The 24083-nt window shown below is 41.1% G+C and overlaps 1 protein-coding gene and 1 non-coding gene across 4 annotated transcripts in view; one reads left to right on the forward strand and one right to left on the reverse strand.

The window, feature by feature from the left end:
* The window catches only part of MTA3 (metastasis associated 1 family member 3), a 186858-nt gene that overhangs the window by 160922 nt on the left and 1853 nt on the right, over window positions 1-24083 (forward strand). For 2 of the 3 annotated variants that reach the window (XM_060247483.1, XM_060247484.1), the window contains one exon: window positions 9706-9733. The exons of the other annotated variant lie outside the window; for it this stretch is intronic. In XM_060247483.1, the coding sequence (XP_060103466.1) occupies window positions 9706-9733 (28 nt within the window). The remainder of the gene's footprint in view (window positions 1-9705; window positions 9734-24083) is intronic. 3 annotated transcript variants of the gene reach the window in all.
* TRNAP-CGG (transfer RNA proline (anticodon CGG)) lies at window positions 7907-7973 on the reverse strand. The gene has a single exon. It is a non-coding gene; the product is annotated as a tRNA-Pro (tRNA).

The following is a 24083-nucleotide window of genomic DNA, read 5'->3' on the forward strand; positions in this document are numbered from 1 at the left end:
TTTGTTTTTATTCATTTGAAAGAACCTGCTGCATAAATAACAAGGGTGTCATTACTTCTACCTCTCTATGTAGATTCTGAAAAGAGCAGCAAAACAGTGAGATGAGGAGGAGGAGGAGGAGAAGAAGAAATTGGATTTATACCCCACCCATTTACTTGGAGTCTGAGAGCTGCTTACAGTCCACTTTCCCTTCCCTTCCCCTCCTCTCTCCACAACAAACACCTTGTGGGGTATGTAGAGCTGAAAGAGCTCTTTTGAGAACTGCTCTTGAGAAAACAGCTCTGCAAGAATGTATTACTTACCCCAGGTCACATCAGCAGCTGCATGTGGAGAAACGGGGATTCAAACCCACTTCTCTCAGATTAGTCTGTGTCTTAACCACTACACCAAACTGGTTCTAATGTTGAACAAGATTTTCCTTAGGCTCTTAGAGCCAGTTTGGTGTACTGGTTAAGAGAAGCAGACTCTAAACTGGAGAACCAGAATTGATTCCCCCACTCTTCTACATACAGCAGCTAGGTGACTTGGGGTCAGCCACAGTTCTCTCAGAGTTGTTATTTCAAAAGCAGTTCCCTGAAAGCTGTCCCAGCTCCACCTATCTCACAGGGTGTCTGTTGTGGGGAGAGGAAGAAGATTGTAAGCTGCTCTGAGATTCCAAGTGAAGGGCGAGGTATTTATCCAATTTCTTCTTCTTCTTCTTCTTCTTCTTCTTCTTCTTCTTCTTCTTCTTCTTCTTCTTCTTCTTCTTCTTCTTCTTCTTCTTCTTCTTCTTCTTCTTCTTCTTCTTCTTCTTCTTCTTCTTCTTCTTCTTCTTCTTCTTCTTCTTCTTCTTCTTCTTCTTCTCCTTCTCCTCCTCCTCCTCCTCCTCCTCCTCCTCCTCCTCCTCCTCCTCCTTCTCCTTCTCCTTCTCCTCCCATTGGTCCTTGTCTTAGCGTCATGGAGATCATAACTTATCTGACAAAGTGTGCCTGCACACAAAAGTTTACCCTAAATAAAACACTGGTCTTAAAGGTGCTGTTAGACTCTAACTTTGTTCCCCATTTCCTGTCACATATGACTCTGATGTCACATAGCTTCCCATTACATACTTGCAGCTCAGTGGAACCCACAACTGAAAAGGCTGAATAACACTGATTTAGTATACTTTTAGGGAAAACTGCAATGCAAAGTGGTTTTTTTTGTTGTAGAACTTCAGGCTCTTATCTTAAATTGCAGAAACTTTGAAAGTGCTGTTGTGACCAGATGCTGCTACAGGCATATTGTGACCAGAAGCTGCTAAAGGCATATTGAGTTTCAGGGACAAAATTATCAGGCTGTAGGACATGAGAGTTGGATTGCAGGATTGGGCAAAACCAAAAGGTGCTAGAGGAAGAATGTGGATGTGATTTATTTATTTTTTTGCCTTCAGTATCTGGTCTGTTAGCTCAGATTCAGTGCTCCAACTAGTCTTTTTTTCCCCCAATTAACATTTTTATTGAACTTTCTTTAACCATGATACAACAGACTAGTTGGAGCATCTGTTACTATAACAAGTGCTCCAACTAGTCTAGGATTCATTTGCCAACATTGGCCAGCCTGATGCCCCTAAGAACTTCACAAATAAAGCATGAAGACAATTCCCTGTTTTCTGTCCCAGCTGAATACCAAACATGTAAAGGATCTGAACATGGAAGTACCATTCAGCTGATAGCCATTGACAGAGCTATATCCCCTACATCCTTAAACCATCAAAGCTGGGGCCATCATTATATCACATTGAATGCCAGAAGTTAACAATGCATTGTGCAGAAAAGTACTTTCTTTTGTTCATTTTGAACCTATCTTCAATCAGACTCATTGACCTGTAGAATTATGAGAATATTATTACTGTTTCTTATCATGAGAACTCTCATCTTCCAAGTGTTTTATGGACAAATTTAGTATGAATCAGATCTTTTTTTGTAGCAGGAACTCCTTTAAATATTAGGCCCTACACCCTTGATGTAGCCAATCTTCCAAGAGCTGACAGTAGGCCTTGTACTAAAAGCCCTGCAAGTTCTTAGAGGATTGGCTACATCAGGGGTGTGTGGCCTAATATGCAAAAGAGTTCCTGCTACAAAAAAGTCCTGGTTATGAATTATAATATTTTCCATGTAAAAAATGTTAACTCAAATAGTAAGAAGGAAGCATTCATTAGCAGATGCTAAAATCTCTTGGATTCTTCCTTCAGAAGGCATGTAGTGGGAAATGATCCTTAATGACTCTATAGCAGGGGTATCAAATATGCAGCCCAGGGGCTAAATCAGGCCCCCAGAGGGCTCCTATCAGGCCCCCAATCAACTGGCTGTCATCTGCTTCCTTCTCCCTCTCTCTTGCTTCCTTCCACATAACAGCTTGCTTTGCAAGACTTGCTCAATGCACTGCAGAACTACTGAGCCAAACCTCTCTTCCTTCTATTGGCTGAGGTTCCTCTCCCTTCTGATCCCCTGGGGAAGGAAGGAAAGAGAGAGCTTTCTTTGCCCAGTTCCCTGAATCCCATAGGAGAAATACCAAGAAAGCACCTTTAAGTTGAGTGCTAATGTTTTAAGGATGTTTAACTTTTTTTAAAAAAAAATTAATTGTGTTTACCTGTGTCCTTTATAAAGTTTATATTTCTGCTACCTAATCTTAAATAGGTACACACATGGCCTGGCCTGACAAGGTCTTATTTATGTCAGATTCAGCCCTCATAACAAATAATTTTGACACCCCTGCTCTAAAGCCTGTTCTCCTAAGGTTTTGGTTTTGACGCGATGGAGGGCTGACGTGCTTTGCAGAGCTCCTGCAGAGATGGGGGCCAAACTGCATGATTTTGGGGGGTTTTGATGTCCGAAGACCTGAGGAAACCCCTGTCGTGGGGGCTTCTGAAGCAAGGGGAGCTAAACGAAGCGCAGAAACTTAACTGAGGTGTGCTTGTCTATGACTTCTAATCCCTGATGCCTGAGATGAGGTGGATGCCATTACGGCAAGTTAGCCGCGTTACCGTGAAAGGTGAGGAGGAAGCAGCAAAGAATGGTAGCACAAAAAGTGAGAAAAGCCCTAAGTAGAGAAATATGATGCCAAGAATGGGGCAAACTGATAAAGAGTATTTGGAGTAAAGAGGTGGTGAGTGGCGAGAGAAAGAGGATGAGGAGTGGCAGAAAGAGGTGAAGAATGGGGTGTGACAAGAGAGCAAGAGGCGGAGCGGTCCATAATGAAAGCTTCTAAATGAAGATGGGTGAATTGAAGAGCTGGCCGTCGGAGAAGAAGGAGCCACGCATATAGACTTTGAGGAATGTAAGCTAACCAGGAGTTTAACAGGAAGACAGTTGGCTGTAGCAAGTGGCTATTGCTTGTTGTTGTGCTGTATTGAACACTGTGTCAGTGTGTGAAGCACAACACCAAGAACTAGCGAGAGAGACCAAAAGACCAACAGAGCCTTAAAGGTACAGAACAGAATAACAGAGGCTACGTGCCTTTGTGTAGAGGAGACATAGAGTGGTGGAGTGGAAGGGAAGAAGGGTTTAGAAGACAAGAAGTGGAGAAGAAGAGAAGACAAGAAGATAAGAAGAGAGGGGGAAAGAGGAAGACAACAAGAAGGGAAGAAAATACAAAGGACTTTGCTGGAGAGATTGAAGTGATTGGGTGTGACTGTGCATGTGTGTGCAATGTGTGCAGGGGTATAGGTTGTGTGAAGGGAAGAGTGTGTGATCAAAAGGAAAGAATGGAAAGAAAGGTGTGAAAGGTAATGGTGTGAAAGGTCCCATCATTATTTAAAATAATGAGTATGTCAGTCAAGTCAGCAGCCTCACTAGGTGCCCCAAAATCAGTGGGTCCCACAATATTTCAGGATGTGATCAAAGAACTACAAAACAATATGCAAACCTATTTTAGGACAGTACTAAATCAGATGCAGGTAAATCTAGCAAAACAGATGGGTGGGTTGAACTCAAAAATGGACAGCCTACAGGAACAAATAATAGAAACTAAGGAAGAAATTCTGGGCTTAACTCAGTCTCTAAAACCTCTTGATATTAAAATGAAGGTTGCTAATCAAATATTGGAGGTTGATAAGATTACTCAAGAGACAGAAGAAGAAAGGTTAGTTAGTCCTGAAACAGGTAATTTATAAATTGAGACCTCAAGAGATTCTAGAACAAAACCAAGAAGAAGATTTATCACAAATATCAAATGATGCATTGGCAGTAGTAATGGAAATGGAGCCCTTGGATATAGAGGAAGAAATAGAGGATTTGTATAAGGGTAATTCAGCCCATAATAGAAAGTATTCTTCTCAGAGGGAAGTTCATAGTACCTCTAACAGAAAAATGCATAAGGAGGCAAGTTGGAAAGTCTCAACAGATCAATCATTAAAAATTACTGAACAAAAGATTAAGGTCTTAAGAGAAACTCCATGGCTGGTGAGGAAGAGAAGGTCAAAATTAATTTTAGCGTATACAAATGAACTCAACCCTCCAAAAAAAGAAAGAAAGAAAGAAAGAAAGAAAGAAAGAAAGAAAGAAAGAAAGAAAGAAAGAAAGAAAAAAGAAAGAAAGAGGGAGAGAAAGAGAGAGAGTCATAGATTTTCTGCCAAATATACTGTGAACAGAATAGAATTAATTAATAAATAGTGGAATGGGTCACTGCCCTATGATTGGATATGCAAACGTCAATAATGGTGTGTGGATTTCTTTAGAGAATGAAGCCGGTTAAAAGGTTAGTAAGGTAGTATGTTGAGTGAAGAGGGGTTAAAAATAATTGTGAAAAAGATATACGGTTGTGCATTATTGAATAGTTATGTATGGAAGCTGCATTTTCCATCCTAATTTGTGTATTTTGGTTTTTGGAGAAAATAAAAAGACTATAATAATAATAAAGCCTGCTCTCCTTAGTCTAATTTTGCACCAGGATATCTAAATGGGATTTTTTTCTTAAAGGAGAAACATGGTAGGATTGCAGAAGAAATGCAGATAATTTCACTGCAGTGCTAAGTGCCACCTTCATCACTTTGCTGGCAGCTCTTTCTAATATTAAAGGTCTGACTTTCCTGGCTCAGGTTCTGGTGCTCCCTAACTCCTGGTGCAGATGACATTAATTGTTCAGGGTAGTGAGAACCAGGAAGGATTGTGAGGCACTCCAAAGGGACCTGTCAAGGCTGGGCGAGTGGGAGTCATTATGGCAAATGAGGTTCAACATGGCCAAGTGCATAGTGATGCACATTGGGACCCAAAAACCTAACTATAAATACACATTGATGGAGTCCAAAGTGGTGGAGACTGACAAAGAGAGAGATCTTGGAGTCATGGTAGATCACTGAAAATGTTAAGACAGTGTGTAACTGCAATAAAAAAGGCCAATGCTATGCTTGTTCACGCCCCCTTTCCTCAGCTAGAAGTGATGTGAAGTGCATGCATGTCTGAGCCAGTCCTTAGTATCTTGGCTAGAATCTTGGCTCCTGCACTAAAATGGAACAGTTGGGAACAAAGGCACAGCTATTTTGTGTGTGTTAAATTGTGATTTTCAAAAGCTGCCCACAAAGCAAAACTTCACTGCGACTTCTTAATGTCTACTTTAAAGCTGTATATTTGGAGAGAATTTCATGATGTTATGAATCTATATAATATGTCTTAAATTAGCAGTGTTTTGCTAACTCAGGTTTAGTATAAAGACTCATTTTAGGCTTTCTGCCCTCACATGAAATAGCTGTAATATAGGTTCTATTGTAAATGTCTTTTTTTAGATTAATGCAGGGAATGACTATGTTTTAGAAATTGGCTTCATTGTGCTAAATTGCCACTCTTGGATTTATATAAGTTCAAAATATAGGAAATTTATGTAGCATTAGCAAGAACTTCAGGAACATTGTAAGTCTGTATGGCAACTTAACTTTGTTTAAACTCCATAAAACATGAATGGTAAACAGCCAGTAAAGCAAATAATAACACACTGCAGGATAATTTCTTAAATATTTTGCTGCAGTTTGTGGAATGTCACAATCCATAGGGAACTTTCTTGCATTCCCCTCCCCCGGCAATCCCTTCTGACCCCAGGAGAGTTGATTTCTGTGGTCTAATAAAAAACTGAGTGTGTGTGTGTGTGTTGGATACCATCAAGTCACTTCGAATTTTTGGTAACCCTATGAATTAATGACCTCCCTAATGACCTGTTATTAACAGATTTGCTCAGGTTGTGCAAACTCAAGGTCATGGCTTCCTTGACTGAATTAATCTATTTCATATTATCTGTCATCAATCTGTCTCTCTTGTTTGCTGCCTTCAACTTTTCCTAGCATTATTTTATTTTCCAGTGACTTTGACTGTAGGAAGAGTGCAGGCTTGATTTGACCTCGAACCCACTTATTTGTCTTTTTGACGATCCTTGGTATCTATAATACTTTCCCCCAACATCGCATTTCATATGAATCAAACTTCTTCTTGCCACCTTTCTTCAACTTTCCCATTTATAGTAGTGGGGAATATTATGGTATGAATTACCTTGATCTTGGATGCCAGCAACACATCCTTATGCTTAAGGATCTTTTCTAGCTGCTTCCTAGTTTCAATCTCCTTCCAATTTCTTGGTTGCAATCTCTGTTTTGGTTGATAATTGAGCCAAGGAATAGAAAATCTTGAACAATTTCAATTTCTTCTTCTTAAAGCTGTGTAATTCCTTAGTAGTCATTTATTTTGTCTTCTTGATGTTCAGCTGTAATTCTGCCTTGATACTTAATGTTTTAACCTTCACCAGTAGTAGTTTCAGTTCTTCACTATTTTCTGCCAGCAATGTGGTGTCATCACATATCTCAAATTGTTAATGTTCCTTTCACCAAATGTTCCTTTCACCAAATTCACTCAACTTTCATCTGGATGCAATCCAGCCTTCTCCAAATACATTATGCAATTTGTTTAATTTCTGTATTGGCCATTCAATGATGTCCATGTACACAATCATCTGTTCAGTTGTCTGAAATGTGTTTGCAATGAATAGCTTGCTGCCTTCACAGAATCCTATGAGTTGCTCCCTTGCTTCGTTTCATGCAAATCTTTCAACAATATTTGATCCTACTTTGTTTCCTATTTTTTGTCCCAGTCACTTGTGATTATCAGCACATTTTGTTTAGGTGTGTGATCAATTTCTTTCAGGACACTTACATAAAAGCTTTCTATTTTCTCCTCTTCTGCAGGGCTTTTTTGTGGAAAAAGCCCAGCAGGAACTCATTTGCATATTAGGCCACACACCCTGACATCACCATTGTTTCACACAGGAGCAGGAACTCATTTGTATATTAGGCCACATCCTGATGCCAAGCCAGCCGGAACTGCGTTCCTGTGCGTTCCTGCTCAAAAAAAGCCCTGCTCTTCAGTACCTTAGTTGACACATAAACCTATTCATGTTATGTTGATAGGCTTTCCATTAAGTCTGATTGACATTATTTAGTCAGACTTTGCATCATATCCTGATTGCTTGTACTACATCTTACCCCACTTTTTGAACAACTCCATTTATTCAGTGTTTGTCCTTTCCAGAGTAAAATACATTGTGATTTTCTGGCTGAAAATCTCCTAATCCAGTCCACTTTAGTTCAGTCACCCCATGATTGCAATGTTTTAAACATTCCATTTGTTGTTTATGATTTCGAATTTACCTTGATTCACACTTCTCATGTTCCATATTACTTTTATATCTCATGTTCCATATTACTTTTATATCAGCATGGACTTGTCTTTTGCATCCATTCACATCAGCAACTGAATGTCCTTTCAGCTTTAATTCATATGAACATATGAAGCTGCCTTATACTGAATCAGACCCTTGGTCCATCAAAGTCAGTATTGTCTTCTCAGACTGGCAGCGGCTCTCCAGGGTCTCAAGCTGAGGTTTTTCACACCTATTTGCCTGGACCCTTTTTTGGAGATGCCAGGGATTGAACCTGGGACCTTCTGCTTCCGAAGCAGATGCTCTACCATTGAGCCACCGTCCCTCCCCTTAATTCAATTGCATCATTAAGAACAATGTTACTCCTACTTGTCTTCTTCTCTTCCCTAGTATTTGATTGAGTGCTATCCAACCTGGGTGGGATGGGGTGGCTGTCTTCCAAGGCTATATCTTTTTTTTTTTTTGGATTTTCTCTTCATATGGTTTCCTGGTATTAGATTATCATAAATCATGTTCCATTGCCTTCTTCTGCTCAATACTAACCAGGGTTAGCTGAAGAGGCACTGCTGTGGTCTATGATAGATCCTCCACCAACATCACCTTCCACTATCCTTCAAGGATTCCTCTGCCCCCATCACCATTGGAACTGTCCATTCTCTTTCGTTGATGTGGCCATTGAAGGTGGTGGATGAATCTTAGTCTGGTGTCTCAGCTGTTGTTACTCAAATGGTATCTTATTAACTGGGGAATTAGCATAATGATGATGTTGGTAGTAGTAGTAGTAAGGTCTAAGTTAGCTATTATCTTTAAAAGTAGTTCCACACAACACACCATATTTATGTTTGCTATTTTTCTCATGAGAAAAATGTGAACCACAAATGACATGTGCAGCCTTTGCTACCCATGTCACACATTACTAAAACCCTTAAATGAGCTCTATTTCTTGACATACATAGTATATACATATATCATTCACCCTTTCCATATTTGCTGAATAAAATAACAGCATAAAATCGGTGTACTCTCTTTGCAACATGATTACCTTACATTATTTGTTTAAGAATTTATATCCCTAAGAATCCAAGGTACTAAGCAGGGTTGCCAGGGTAACCCAAATAATGGCTCAACTATCAAAAAAGGAAATAATTTTGCCAGTTTGGGAAGCCCTGTCAGGTATATTCAGCTTACTTTGTTGTTGTTGTTTTAAGTTTTAGTTTGTAGTTTGCAAGTTTATTCACAGCAAAAGCCAGCAAGAGGGTTGGGGGAAAGAAGAGGCAAGGAGGGTTAATTGTCCTGGTTCCTGTGAAGTCGTGGAGGTGAGGGAGGGCAAAATTGGTGAGAGAGAGAGAGAGAGAGAGGAATGCAGCAGCAGACTGAAGGGGAAGCTGGCAATGGGCAGGATGGGCAAGCTGGCAATGGGCCACCAGCACTCCACCGTCTGAGGTGACTCCTGCAGTAAGTCTCATGACAGAAGGAGCCTTCGTGATAATCAGGGGCATATTACACCACCCAGGATTCCAGTAATTATTTTCTGAAACCAAAGTAGCGCAAAAGGCAGAGCTCAAATACAGGGTTTGCTCTAATGTAAAGAAAGTAGGTTGCTAGGAGAATATCTATAAATAAGAAACATACTTTATTAGCAGAAATACATTTTGGACAGATGAAATTATATTTTATGGAGGGAAATCTACAATTGTTCACATTGATTGCAGTGTAAATTGAGAAAGTATTCATCTTCATTTTCTAATTTTTATCTTTTTGTAACTTTTAGGAAACAGCCCCATGAGTCTAAGCACACAAAAACTTAGTTCCCACTACACCGTTTTTGCCCATTGCATGAAATGTGCCCAGCCTGCATGTTAAAATCAGCTCTGATTCCAGAGATTAGATGCATCATTCCAGTATTTTGCAGTTTGAGATCACAGTGTGAACTTGGTTGGGCTAAGCAGTTTATTTTAGCCAGTCACTTCCACAGACTTTCCTTCAATGGGCCAATAAGAATGTGTGCATCTAGAACGACTCTTGAATGACTCAATGCTTGTTTCATTTCAGTGCGGAAGCAGTTAGAAACCTTCTCACGGTAAGTGCCAACTCCCTTGGGAGCCTATTCACTAAAACAGCAACATGACCTTCTATTTAATAAGCCTGCATAGCTCACCTTTTGATGATAGAGTGATTCACCTAAGAAGGGACCACAGTGATGTCAAAAGTTGCAAGAACCATTTGTAATTCTCAGTGCAACTCTCTTCTCAGAGTAACTAGCTTCCTAGGTATATAACAGGACTTCAATCTAATTACTTTTCTACTTTTATTTAATATATCTGCCTTATACGTAGATGGAATCCAAGAATGAAGAACAAGATATTGTTTTTTATGTACCACTTAATCCACATGATGTGGAGGAGGGAGAACAAGTACTTTTATCAGTGCCCCAAGAAATAAGAAGGAATAATTTAAAGGATATATGGGTTTAAAAAAGTTAGAGCAATCATTTTGAAAATGAATTTTTATAAACACTGCATCCTGGTTGTAAATTCCCAGAACTTCTCTTACAGGAGAGAGTGCCATATTACTTCAGAAATATTTCATAGACATCAACTAGAAATTCTGTCTGAATAGCCCTTTGGGCAACTCCAAATGAAGGCACAATCTCTATAACCTACTTCTGGATTACAATTCTTGCTGGGCTGGCAAACATGAATTCTCCCTTCCTCTCAAACACAATCCCTAAACACTGAAAGCTAACATTTCAGGGAAGAAGTCAGGGAAAATGATCTATTTTTTTTTACATGGAGGAGTCATATGATCTGCTGACTGTAATCTAAATTAGTGCATTCCAGGAATTGTTTAACCATTATCTAGATTGGAGATCAGTTTAGGTCTCTTTATTGTTCACCAGTAAGGACAGTGAAAGAGAAAGGCAATTATTCTTGAAGTTCTTACTGCACAGACTACTTATTTGAGTCCCTGATAGGCAGGCTATAACTCAAGAGTACAAAATACATGTTGCATCAGTGTGGCGTAGTGCTTAAAGTGTTGGACTAGGATATGAGAGACATGAAATTTGTGGGGGTGACCTTGGGCTGCTCATCCATGCTCAGCCTAACCAATCTCACGGGGTTGTTGTGAAGATAAAATGGAGGAGAGAATAATTATGCAAGCTGCTTTGGGCCCCCACTGGGGAGAAATAAATGAATAAATAAATAAAGTCCCAGCTTCAGGCTTAGACATCTCCAGTTAAAAAGAGTTTGAGTAGCAGGGCAGAGAATGCTGTTTATCTAAGCCAACTTGCTTACCGTAAGAGCCACACAGAATAAACATCAGATGTTTGAGAGCCACAAGGAAGGAAGGAAGGAAGGAAGGAAGGAAGGAAGGAAGGAAGGAAGGAAGGAAGGAAGGAAGGAAGGAAGGAAGGAAGGAAGGAAGGAAGGAAGGAAGGAAGGAAAATAAATGGGGGAGGGGAGGAGGGAGAGGTGGAAAGAAAGCAACTTTAACTTCAAATGTGTTCTCCAAGCATCTGGCTGGCTTGTCTTGGAGAAGTGATCTAAAGAGACAAATGCCTTCTCCAAGCTGGCCAACAGTGCAGTAGGGGCTTCGAGAGCCACACAATATGTCAAAGAGCCATTGTTTGGCCACCCCAATCAAAACCATTATGGAGCTCCTGTGATTCTCAGCTTCAGTAGTAACAGACCAATTATCTATCCCAGTATAACCTCCTGTGCTGTTTTCACTGGTGATTTTTTAAAAGCCCCAGATGAGACTCCAAAGGAAGTTTTTGGACTACCGTCCTGTAAAGCAGACATGGAGGTGAATTATCAGAAGAAGACAGTATGGCTTCAGTCAGACTTAGGATCCGGGATCATATATATACCACACTTAAAACATCTGCACCCAGACAACCCACATTCTGCACCAGAAAAAGCTGGATGCAGTGGCCTGTATACATTTTTCAAGCTGATTAAATTAAGCAAGATTTCATTTGCATAATTTATTTATTGCTGTTCTGGTTTTGCTAGGTCACAGGATGGTCAATGAAACCTCTAGATTCTAGTATTCCAGCAGGATTTACCCAGAAACTGGAGATGCTGAGATGCTTATGGAGCAGAAATCTGTGCTATCACGTTCAGTATGTTTTCCATATTTGAATGAAACCATGACAGACACACATTTTTTCAAAAGTCTATAGCAGCACTTTGAATTGGGCCCAGAAGCAAATTCAGAAAACTGGAGTGATATGGTCCCTATGGTCCACTCTAGTCAACATTCTGGCTGCAGCATTCTGTACCAACAGCAGCTTCCAGACAGTCTTCTAGAGTGCACTGCAGTAATCTAATCTGGATGTTATCAGGGTAAGCCGCCCAGTGACAAGATCTTTCCTGCCTAGGAAGGGCTGTGGCTGGCTCACCTGCTGAAACTGGTGAAGGCTGCCTTGTCCACTGGCATGCTGAAATCTACCTTTAAGGTAATTCAAAAGCCACAGAATAGTGCCTTCCAGTCCCACCCCTGAAAGGCAGTCCATGATTAATGATATCAAAAGCCACCGAGAGATCCAACATAATTAACAGGGTCATGTTCTCTCCATCCAACTCCTGATATAGGTCATCCTCCTGGGTGACCAAAGCGATTTCAGTCTCATAACCAAGCCTGATCAGAATGAACCTGAACAACCTGCTTTATTCAGAAAGCCCCACTTGTTCAACCATCTTGCCGAAAAACAGAACATTTCAGACTGGATGGCAGTTATTCAACTCTTCTAGGTCCAGAGTAGGTTCCTTTAAAAGTGGACTCTCCACTTCCCACTTCTAGACAAGGGTGACCCCCCCAGAGGAATTTACTGTCTCCTAGAGCTGTCATCTTCTCTCCCCTCCCCCCGCCTAGTAAATTTAAGTAGTCAGGTGGGGCAAGGGACATACAAGCAGCGTGTAGATCTCACACTTCCAAGAATCCTGTCTACCTCCTCAGATTGAATAACTGAAGAGTATCCCCAAATATTCCAAACTTTGATAGTAAAGCTTAACTTCTCAGTTTCCTGTGACTTCACCTCTGGTCAAGCACATTGAACTGGTTTGTAATTGGAGAGGAATATTGCTTTAGACTAAGTTTGCAGCTAGTTATAATGCAGTTCCATGCTGTCACTCTAGTCTGAGCCCATTGATTTCAATGAGATTAGACAACAGTAACTGCATATGATTACACAGCAAGTCAGTTACTGCAAAAATTGTCTGTTCCAGGCCTGAATAGGGTTGCCAGCTCCAGATTGGGAAGTTCCTGGAGATTTGCAGGAGGAGGGCAAGGTTTGGGGGAGGGAGAGGCCTCAGCCAAATATAATGCCATAGAGCCCACCTTCCAAATTAGGCACTAGCTCCAAGAGGACAGATCTGTGTTGTCTGGAGTTCAGCTGCAATTCTAAGAGATCTCCTGGCCCTGCCAGGAGGTTGGCAACCCTAGGCCTGGCAGCAACCTCTGGGTGACTTGATACCACCCAACTTGCATGACTCAATTAGGCCTGGCTGCTTGCTACCGTTCAGCAGCAGCCACCCTATGAAAGTCAGTGTGGCATAGTGAGAAGATGTTCAGTATGGAGTCTCAGAGACTTCTGAATCCCCGTCTTGCTGTGGAAGCTCACATAGTTATTTTGAACCAGTTGCATACATTCAGATTAACCTGCTTCACTGGATTTTTGTGTGGATAAAAAGGAGGAGAGGAGAATAATGTAAGCTGCTCTGGTTCCCACTGTGGAGAAAGTTGGAGTATGAATTGAAGCAATAAATAATAAAGCTGAAGATGAGAGGCAAATAAAAGGTAGGTTGGGGGATGAAGAAGAAGATGAAGAAGATATTGGATTTATATCCCGCCCTCTACTCCGAAGAGTCTCAGAGCGGCTCACAATCTCCTTTACCTTCCTCCCCCACGACAGACACCCTGTGAGGTGGGTGGGGCTGGAGAGGGCTCTCACAGCAGCTGCCCTTTCAAGACAACCTCTGCTAGAGCTATGGCTGACCCAAGGCCATGCTAGCAGGTGCAAGTGGAGGAGTGGGGAATCAAACCCGGTTCTCCCAGATAAGAGTCCGCACACTTAACCACTACACCAAACTGGCTCTCCACACCAAACTGGATGGCTGAGAAGGAGAGATGAGGCAGGTAAAGGGGTTGCAATAGGAGGAAAACAGGAAATAATGTGAGGAGGAGGAAATAGGGGACAGTGAAACACCTCCACAAGTCCTTGAATGTTCCCTAACATCCAAGTGGGCCTGGCCCAGCAGCCAGCACCACATAACTGGACCACTGATTTCCTAGGTAGAGGCTTCCAGCAGGTGTGTGTGTGGGACAGTTTAAGACAGAGGGGAGATAAAGGTAGGCTGGTTGTTGCATGGGATGGAGATAGATTGTCTGGAACTACAAGAGAGGATTAGCTGGGACAGTGGGAGTTGGGAGCTCTGCACCGCCTCAGCTAGATCTGGCTTCTCTTGCAGCCCTTAACCCAGCTGCCAGAGGAGCCAGCCCCAGCCAAGGCAGCAAGGAACTCTCAGTTCCTGCTGCCCTGACCAGCCCTGGACTGGCTCCTCTTGCAGTTTGGTTTAAACTGAGGTACAAGAGGAGCCAGTTCCAGCCAAGGTGCTGTGGAGGTCTCAGTTCCCACCATCCCAGCCAATCCTCTCTGGTATAGCTGAATATACCAAAATAAAAGCATCATGATAGATGTATTTACAGCAGAGCATGCATTTTTTTTCATGTACTGTTGCTTCTGGTCAAACAAATTTTACTGGTATTTGAAACACTATAGAAACCTATAAGGTCTATGAATGAACTCATAAGGTCTAATGTCTATGTGGGGTTAGTGTACATAACAAAAGCAATGAAGTATGCATTGTAGAACTGTCAACTCTTTGAAAGACTATTGTCTGCCTGCAGCCTTAGTTCTCAGTTCCAGCCTTGAGATACAGCATTTTTGGTAGGGTTGTAGATTTTCTTATGTTTGCTGTTTCAACTCAAGCCTTGATGGTTTGTGTGGGATTTGTTAAACTAAGGGATGAAATTACAGCTGCTGAACACTATACATCACTGTACAAACTATACATTAATATTGATACCTGCTGTTCCAATTCTGGGATTAAGTGCATGATTTCCACCCCCCCTCCTCCCCTTTTGTGTAGCTGCTGACAGATTACTCTTTTGATATGTCGTTGACTCAGGTCTACTGATGTTTCTCGATGGGTGTTAATTGTTAGGAGAAATAGTCCCCTCATCATTGAGAGAAGGTTTTACAGTTATTTTTGGAAATAGCTCAAAGCATCAGAGAGGGAAGGAATTTAACAGTTTAGAACAGCTTGGTTTAAAAGAAAACACTTCACAATGTGCATGTTTTGTTGCATGGTTGACTTGCCAGGAGCCATTACAAACAGTTGGAAAAATAATAAATACTTAAAATTACAAGATTAAAAATGTTATTTTGGTTGACTAAAATGTAATGCAACAGTTACACTCATAAAAAAGTGCAAACCATTTGGAAATTTTTAAGGAAAATGTTAAATGAATTGCAAAGATTTGCCAGTGGCATACTTTATTTTTGATCCCCTTAGGCAAAACTCTAAGAGAATTTATGACCCTTTTCGGGACACTGTGGTTTTCCTTAAATGGCTGTCACCTGATGACAGGAAGGAGGGCACACAGTGTTCACTAATTTACATACTTATTTACTTAGTTGCTTGTTTACTTATTTCATTTGTAATCTGCTTTTCTCATTAAGACTCAAGAATTACAGAATTAGGAAACAATGCAATAAATACTCTACAACAAAACTTGATTCCAAAATAAGAAGGCACAAATAAATGCAATATAATAATCCAGTAACTCATAATTAAGTGCCATCAAGTCACAACTGACATTGCATTTCAAGGCAGAAGTGGTTCCCATGGCCTTCCTGTGCATGGCAGCTGCATCTTCCTTGGTGGTCTCCCATCCAAATGCATCAGCAATCAAACCGGCTTTGCTTCCAAACTCTGGCAAACTTGGGCTAGTCTGAACTATTCAGGCTGCTAGTAAACAATGTAAAGGGAGGAAACTGTCTACATTTTTCAGACAGTGGGTTGGATCCATATTAGATTTTCCATTTGTGGAAGGGGTGGGATAATTTCCATGAATCCCTTCTTCCTTCTGCAGACTGCCAGTTTGCCTGTCATGCTATTCCAGGGGGTCCCTGGTTTTTCTAATAAAAGTGCCTTGCATGATTGGAAAAATTAGTCTGGATCCAGCCTATTAAAACTACAATCCAGGTCCTGTTATAAAAAGACCTCTCTTGAAAAATTCCATTGTACTGCATGTGCGCCACAGACACATATACAGAGAGAGAGAGAGATTTACTTGCCATTTTACCAGCATCCTGTTCCCTTTATAACAGGGATGTTTGTTTGTAATACAACTGTGTCCCATTTTTTAAAGTGAAGTTGGGATAAAGTTACAAAATAACAAACACCAGTATTCTCTGTTGTTAACAGAGGATACTTTTCTCTATAAATATGCAGAATCTAGAGAAGAATATCAGTTTGAGAGCCAGTTTGGTGTAGTGGTTAAGAGCCCAGACTTTAATCTGGAAGAACCAAGTTTGTTCCCCAACCCTCCACATGAAACTGCTGGTATGGCCTTTGGTCAGTCACAGTTTTCTCAGAGCTGTTCTCTCACAAGCAGTTCTGGAAGAGCTCTCTCAGCCCCCACTTACCCCCACTTACCTTTACTCTGAGTAAAGGGCAGGGTGTAAATCCTATCTCTTCTCTTCTCTCTTCTCTTCTGTTCTATCAGGAGGAAAGAAGAGCTTCCTGGATAATGGGAAAGAAATACCTTACATATCTTTCAGTAATGCTCAGACCCTACAGCAGACTTTCAGGCATTTGCTCTTAAATATCATAAATTGTAAAGTGCTCAAATTGTTGTCCATAATACACTGACAATGGGACCAATAATGGCCCACTGTGTAATTTTTGCATTCACATTCCTACCTACTTCCTCCCTTCCCCACATCTATTAATATAGCACTCCATAATGCAACTCAGTAAAGTATAAAAAAATAGAGTTGGAAAGAAGTTGATGCAATTGGTGTCTACCAAAACCTCTCAGACAATTAGCAGTAGTATGATAGTACTGTGGACCCTCACTGCCTTATGTCAATATACTATCAAGCAAAATAAGTCATTTTATTGGGTTTTTTTTAAATTGCCCAAATTATAGAAATCAGGTTGACATTTTCTGTTAGCACTGAGTAAAGATCTTGTACAGTAATAACGAATGACTATGAAACTATCCCAAAGGAGTTACTGAAAACTACAAATAATTTCTTGGGCAAACCGAGAGTTAATGCCAACAGGACACACCTTGCAGCAGAGCATGGGAAATTAAGCAAATCTTAAGGCAAGCAGTAATGACCCCGGAGAAAGTATTATTGTTGAGAGTATTGTGTTGGATCCACATGAAGATTTCCACAGAGGTGTGTGTGTGTGTGTGTGGGGGGGTATTTTTGCTAATTTTCTACTCCTGCAACAGACCTCCAACCTTCCCTAATCCTGTTCTTTCATTTTGAGGAAAAGTTGGGCTGCAGTAGAAAAAGGTAAAGGTCACATTCCACAGACAGAAATCTCTCCAATTTGTGGAGACTACTAAGAGACACTGATTGCAAAATGGCCATAATTCTTCCTCCTCACAAAGGCAAGGATAGTACAAATACCCAGCCAGGATAATAAAAAACCTTTTTCTTAAAAGAACATAGTCAGTTGCCGAGAAAGATGATGTTGTGGTTGGTCCTGTTAAAAAAATAACCCTGCCCTGTTATGGCTATTCAAATTATGGCTATTCATGATTCTGTACATACTCAGAGGCTCTGGTTCCTTAGGTCCTTGTGTTTTTCTGATGGCAAAGATGACAATAGGCAAAAAGGTGGCAGGCTTGGGTTTTTGATTATTAGTGCAAGTAAACTGGCTCCCTTATAGTAGACAGTTTTGACAGGTAGCAGTGCTTTTTTTGTAGAAAAACTCAGCATGAGCTAATTTGCATATTAGGACACATCCCCTGACATCACTGGAAGTGTCACCTTCACTTTCAGCAACTTGATCCTTACATGAAAGTTGCAAGGAAGACTGCTGGCCTTGGTAGTCTGCTGTAGCCAAACTCCTCAACATGCACTAACTGAAGAAGTGATCCATGACATACTGAACCTTACCCCCTGCCGCAAATGTTGTTAGCCTTTGAGGTGCTACTGGACTCCTGCTCTTTTCTACTCCACCACACACTGTTCAACAGCATCTTAAAGACATATGTAACTTCCCCTTCCCTATTTTAAATTCATAGCAACCCTGTCAGATAGATTCTAGAGGGCCAGCCATGTTCTGTAGCCAAAATAACTACAGAGTCTCACATCTAGACTATTGTGGCACAAGAGATTTTGTAAACTACCATAATCTGATGGGGGAAAGGGTTTTTTTTAAATCACATCAATTATATTTTTACTCCTGCTTTGAAATCAAGGGTAGCTTATATGGTTTTGCCTGCTACTATTTTATTCCCCACAACAGCCCTGTGAGGTAAGGTCCTTTGATAAAGATTCTAGAGGGCTAGCTGCCTTCTGAAGTCAAAATAATCAACTCAAGAGTCTCAGTGCCTGAAAGACCACCCAACTTATCATGACACAAAAACTTTGGTGAACCAGCGCATATGATGGGGGGGAAATATGTTTTCTCCCCAGCTGCATCCATCATACTTTTAACCCTGCTCTGAGCCTCAGGGGTATCTCTCCCTGCCCTGATTTGATATGCATCACAGCCTCAGGTGGGAAGTTAAGGCAACAGTGAGTGGCAAAGATCACACAGCAACCTTAGGTGCAGAGTAGATTTGAACTTCGCTCTCCCTGAGCTGAGCTTGACAGTCTAACAACTACACCAGCCTGACTCAGCTCTCCTTTACATTTCTTTTGCCTTAGAAGCCCCCCAACCAAGATAGCATTCAGAATGGCCATGGCCTTACTTGTCCCTCTCTGGCCTCTGTTAACTTTTCCATAACTGGTGGGGGGTGGCCTTCTGGAAGGATAAACAAAGTACAGCTTACAGCAATCTGTATCACTGGTGGTGGAGCAGACACACAGTGGTCCTTTGCATGACAATAGGGATATTCTGGAGGGTATGTTTCTTGCTTCTTAGTTTATGAATTCAGTGGTTTAAAGCAAAACCAGAAATATTTCAGGCCATGTTATGGCAATCTAGTAACACTTGTCTGATGAATAATCCTCAGCTACTTTTGGAAAATAGCAGTTTACTAAATACTTAAACCAATATTTTTACTATGTGCCCTTTCTTTTGTTCTTTTTTTCAGAGGTGGTTACTGTTTTCCAGTGCTTATGAGATTTCCCCTTTTTCAGCAAATATGATGTCCATAAACAATTTTTATTACATTTCATATAGCATATTGCAAAAATAAGGAACTATAAAGACATGTAGATTAAGATGATCTTTCACAAAGAAAATATTTTTTTACTATATTGGCCAATTTTTCTTGTCAGTTCTTGTTTTTGTACAACAGAACTCTCTCTCTCTCGGCTTGGCTTCGCGAACGAAGATTTAAGAAGGGTGCAATAGTCCACGTTTGCTGCAGGCTCGCTGGTGGCTGACAAGACCAATGTGGGACAGGCAGGTCCGGCCACAGCGGCTGCAAGGAAAAGTCTGATTTAGGGTTGGTCCTGTAGCAGTGCGATTCTAAAATGCCTTTACGGTGCAGAACAAATTGTAACTTTAACTTGTCTGTTTTCTTTTCTTTGGTATAACTTGTTCAGTCGTACAGTCAAGCCCAACTCTTTGCGACCCAATGGACCAAGTCACACCAGGCCCTCCTGTCTTCCACCATCCTCCGAAGTCTGCTCAAATTTGTGTTAGTTACATCAGTAACACTGTCCAGCCATCTTATCTTTTGTCATCCCCTTCTTTGCCTTCTGTTTTTCCCAGCATCAGGATCTTCTCCAGTGAGTGCTCCCTTCTCATTTGGTGGCCAAAGTATTTGAGCTTCAGCTTCAGCATCTGATCTTCCAGGGAACAGTCAGGGTTGATTTCCCTTAGGACTGACTGACTGGATCTTCTTGCAGTTCAAGGGACTCTCAAGAGTCTTCTCCAGCACCACATCTCAAAAGCATCTATTCTTCTGCGCTCGGCCTTCCTTATGGTCCAGCTCTCACAGCCATACATTACTACTGGGAATACCATCGCTTTGACTATACGGACTTTTGTTGGCAGGGTGATATCTCTACTTTTTATAATACTGCCCAGGTTCGCCATAGCTGTCCACCCAAGGAGCAAATGTCTTTTAATTTCATGGCTACAGTCACCATCTGCAGTGATCTTGGATCCCAGAAATGTGAAGTCTGTCACTACTTCCATGTCTTCCCCTTCTATTTGCCAAGGTGTGATGGGGCCAGATGCCATGGTCTTAGTTTTTTTGATGTTGAGTTTCAAGCCTACTTTTGTGCTCTCCTCTTTCACCCTCAACAAGAGGTTCTTTAGGTCTTCCTCACTTTCTGCCATTAGAGTGGTGTCACCTGCATATCTGAGGTTGATGTATTTCCTGGCAATCTTAATTCCTGCTTGTACTTCATCCAGGCCAGCATTCCACATGATGTACTCTGCATATAAATTAAATAAGCAGGGTGACAATATACATCCTTGTAGAACTCCTTTTCCTATTCTAAACCAATCAGTTGTTCCATATCCCATTCTGACCATTGCTTCTTGATCCTTATACAGGTTTCTCAGGAGACATGTGAGGTGGTCTCTTTAATAATACTTTATAATAATACTTTTTATTTATATCCCGCCCTCCCTGCCAAGGCAGGCTCAGGGCGGCTCACAACATATAAATACAATGTACAGTAAAACCATAATTCAAGATAATTACAATTATATAAAACCATCATTAAATCAACTTGTATTAAAATTAACATTATGGTGCTATGACTCTGATCTTCTATAAAATTCAGTGGCTAAAACATTTCCAGCAAATCTATCTTGGCTTGGCATTAAGTGAAGGCTATTTTAAAGAGGTAGGTCTTGCAGGCCCTGCGGAATTGGTCTAAACACTGCAGGGCCCGCACCTCCTCCGGGGTTGGTTCCACAGTAGTGGAGCTGCAATAGAGAAGGCCCGATCCTGAGTAGTCTTCAATCTGGCCTCCCTTGGCCCAGGGATATTCAGCTGGTTCTTTAAGGACTTGTCACAGTTTGTTGTGATCCTCACAATCAAAGGCTTTAGAATAGTCAATGAAGGAGAAATATACTTTGTCTGATACTCCCGTGCTTTCTCCATAATCCATCGAATGCTGGCAATTTGGTCTCTAGTTCCTCTACCTCTCTGAAACCCAGCTTGAACTTCTGGTAGTTCCCGATCTATATACTGCTGAAGCCTAGCTTGTAGGATCTTTAACATGACCTTGCTGGCATGTGAAATGAGAACATTACTTGGCATTACCCTTCTTTGGGATTGGAATATAAACTGATCTTTTCCAATCCCGTGGCCACTATTGTGTTTTCCAAATTTGTTGACATAATGTGTGCATCACTATAACAGCATCATCTTTTAGGATTTTGAACAGCTCAACTGAGATACCATCATCTCCGCTCGCTTTGTTGTTAGTGTTTTAACAATTTATTAATAACACATGGTTACAATATTTAATTAACTCTTTCTTATACTAAACCATATGATATTTCACCCCCCTCCCTCCAATGTTGACTTCCCCGAAGTTATAAATTTCCAGTTAATTCTAAAGGTACCACTAATCTATCAAAATATAATACTTTTGATTTATACTAAAAAATTGTCCAATGTCCTTTTACGTTCCACTCTTTCTCCATATATCCTTTGAATTTCTTCCACTCCTTTTTTAATAAGTCTAAACGCTCGCTTTGTTGTTAGTAATGCTTTCTAAAGCCCATTTGACTTCACACTCCAGGATGTCTGGCTCAAGGTCATCGATTTCACTGCCATGGTTGTCCAGGACATTGAGATCCTTCTTGTATAATTCTTCTGTGTATTCTTGCCACCTCTTCCTGATCTCTTCTGCTTCTGCTAGGTCCCTACCATTTTTGTCCTTTATCAGGGCCATCTTTGCACGAAACGTTCCCTTGATTTCTCCAATTTTCTTGAAGAGATCTCTTGTCCTTCCCATTTTATTATTTTCCTCTATTGCTTTGCATTGTTCCTTCAGGAAGGTCTCCTTATCTCTCCTTGCTGTTCTCTGAAAATCTGCATTCAGTTGGGTGAATTTTTCCTTTTCACCTTTGCCTTTTGCTTTCCTTCTTTCCTCAGCTATTTGTAAAGCCTCATCAGACAGCCACTTTGCTTTCTTGCATTTTTTTTTCTTTGGGATGGTGCTGATTGCTGCATTCTGTACAGTGTCACAAATCTCTGCCCATAATTCTTCAGGCACTCTGTCTATCAACTCTAGCTCCTTAAACCTATTCTTCACCTCCACTATATATTCATAAGAGATGTGATCAAAGTCAAACCTGAATGACCTAATGGCTTCCCCAGTTTTCTCCAGTTTAAGCCTGAATTTTGAAATGAGTAGCTCATAATCTGAGTCTCAGTCAGCTCCAGGTCTTGTTTTTGCTGATTGTAAGGAGCTTCTCCATCGTTGACTGCAGGGTATATAATCAATCTGATTTCAGGTGATATCCATGTGTAGAGTCGCCTTTTAGGTTGTTGGAAGAGGTGTTTGCTATGACCAGCTTGTTCTCTTGACAAAACTCTATTAGGCTTTGCCCGGCTTCATTTTGTTCTCCAAGGCCAAACTTGTCAGTTGTTCCGGTTATCTTTTGACTTCCTACTTTGGCATTCCAGTCCTCTATGATGAGGAGGACATCTTTTTTTGTTTGTTAATTCTAGAAGGTGGCGTAGATCTTCATAAAACTGGTCCACTTCAGCCTCTTCTGTGTTAGTGGTTGGGGCATAGACTTGGATACTGTGATGCTGAATGTTTGCCTTGGATACGGACTGAGATCATTCTGTCATTTTTGAGATTGCATCCCATTACTGCCTTCCTCACTCTCTTGTTAACTATAAAGGCCACACCATTTCTTCTACAGGACTCTTGCCCACAGTAATAGATGTAGTGATCCTCTGAGTTAAATTCGCCCATTCCTATCCATTTTAGTTTGCTGATTCCCAAGATGTCGATGTTCAGTCTTGCCATCTCTTGTTTGACCACATCCAGCTTACCTTGATTCACAGATCCACATTCCACATTCCAACGTAGTATTGTTCTTTGCAGCATCAGACTTTTCTTTCACCATCAGACATATCCACAGCTGAGTGTCCTTTCGGCTTTGGTCCAGCCATTTCAATCTTTTTGTGGTTACTTGTACTTGCCCTCTGCTCTTCCCCAGTAGCATATTGGCACCTTCCAACCTGAGCAGCTCATCTTCCAGTGCCATATCTTTTAGCCTTTTGTTACTGTCCATGGGGTTTTCTTGGCAAGGATACTGGAGTGGGTTGCCATTTCCTTCTCCAGTGGATCACATTTTATCTGGGTTCTCAGATGTGTCCTGTCCATCTTAGATTACCCTGCATGACATAGCCTGCAGCCTCACTGAACCACACAAGCCCTCTCACCACGTCAACGCAGCAATTCATGAGAGGGTTGGTATAACTACAGGGTGCTTTTTTGTTTCGTTTTTGTCTTGACAAATGTTGTTTTCACTGTCTTTTCTCTGACCAAGCATCTCTTAGGATGGGATTGCATGGGGCAGTGAATAAACCAGAATACTCATTTCATGTTGCCTGAAACCATAGTTTATCCAACTGTGGCTGATAACTGAAACTGATGTCAAATCTTGGTTTTAGGCCTTGGGTTGATGGCTCTTCTGGGTGTGGAGCAGGCTCACTTGGGTGTGTGTATGGGGGAGGTATTTGTGAATTTCCTGCATTGTGCAGGGGGTTGGATTAGATGACCCTGGAGATCCCTTCCAACACTATGATTCTAAGATTCTACGGATCCTAACTAGCTATATATAGTGGAATGGCTTATATTCAGACAATCACAGCAACTACAGTAAGTTTAAATAAATCATGGCCTTATGCTCTAAATGAATCAAGAAAAATGATTTTTAAATATGAAGAGATAAAGACAACACATTAAACTGACATTTAAAAAACTTAAAAAAAAAAGGTAGTCCCCTGTGCAAGCAACAGTAATTTTCGACTCTGGGGTGACGTTTGCCATTGCCTTCCCCAGTCATCTACACTTTCCTCCCAGCAAGCTGGGTACTCATTTTACCAGCCTCAGAAGGATGGAAGGCTGAGTCAACCTAGAGCTGGCTACCTGAACCAGCTTTCACTGGGATCGAACTCAGGCAAAGAAATCCAGTATAATTTTTTAAAAGTTATGTTCCCCAGTGGAATTCTCTTTG

The sequence above is a fragment of the Heteronotia binoei genome, chromosome 1, assembly GCF_032191835.1.
Source record: "Heteronotia binoei isolate CCM8104 ecotype False Entrance Well chromosome 1, APGP_CSIRO_Hbin_v1, whole genome shotgun sequence".
In the NCBI taxonomy this organism is placed as follows: Eukaryota; Metazoa; Chordata; class Lepidosauria; order Squamata; family Gekkonidae; genus Heteronotia; species Heteronotia binoei.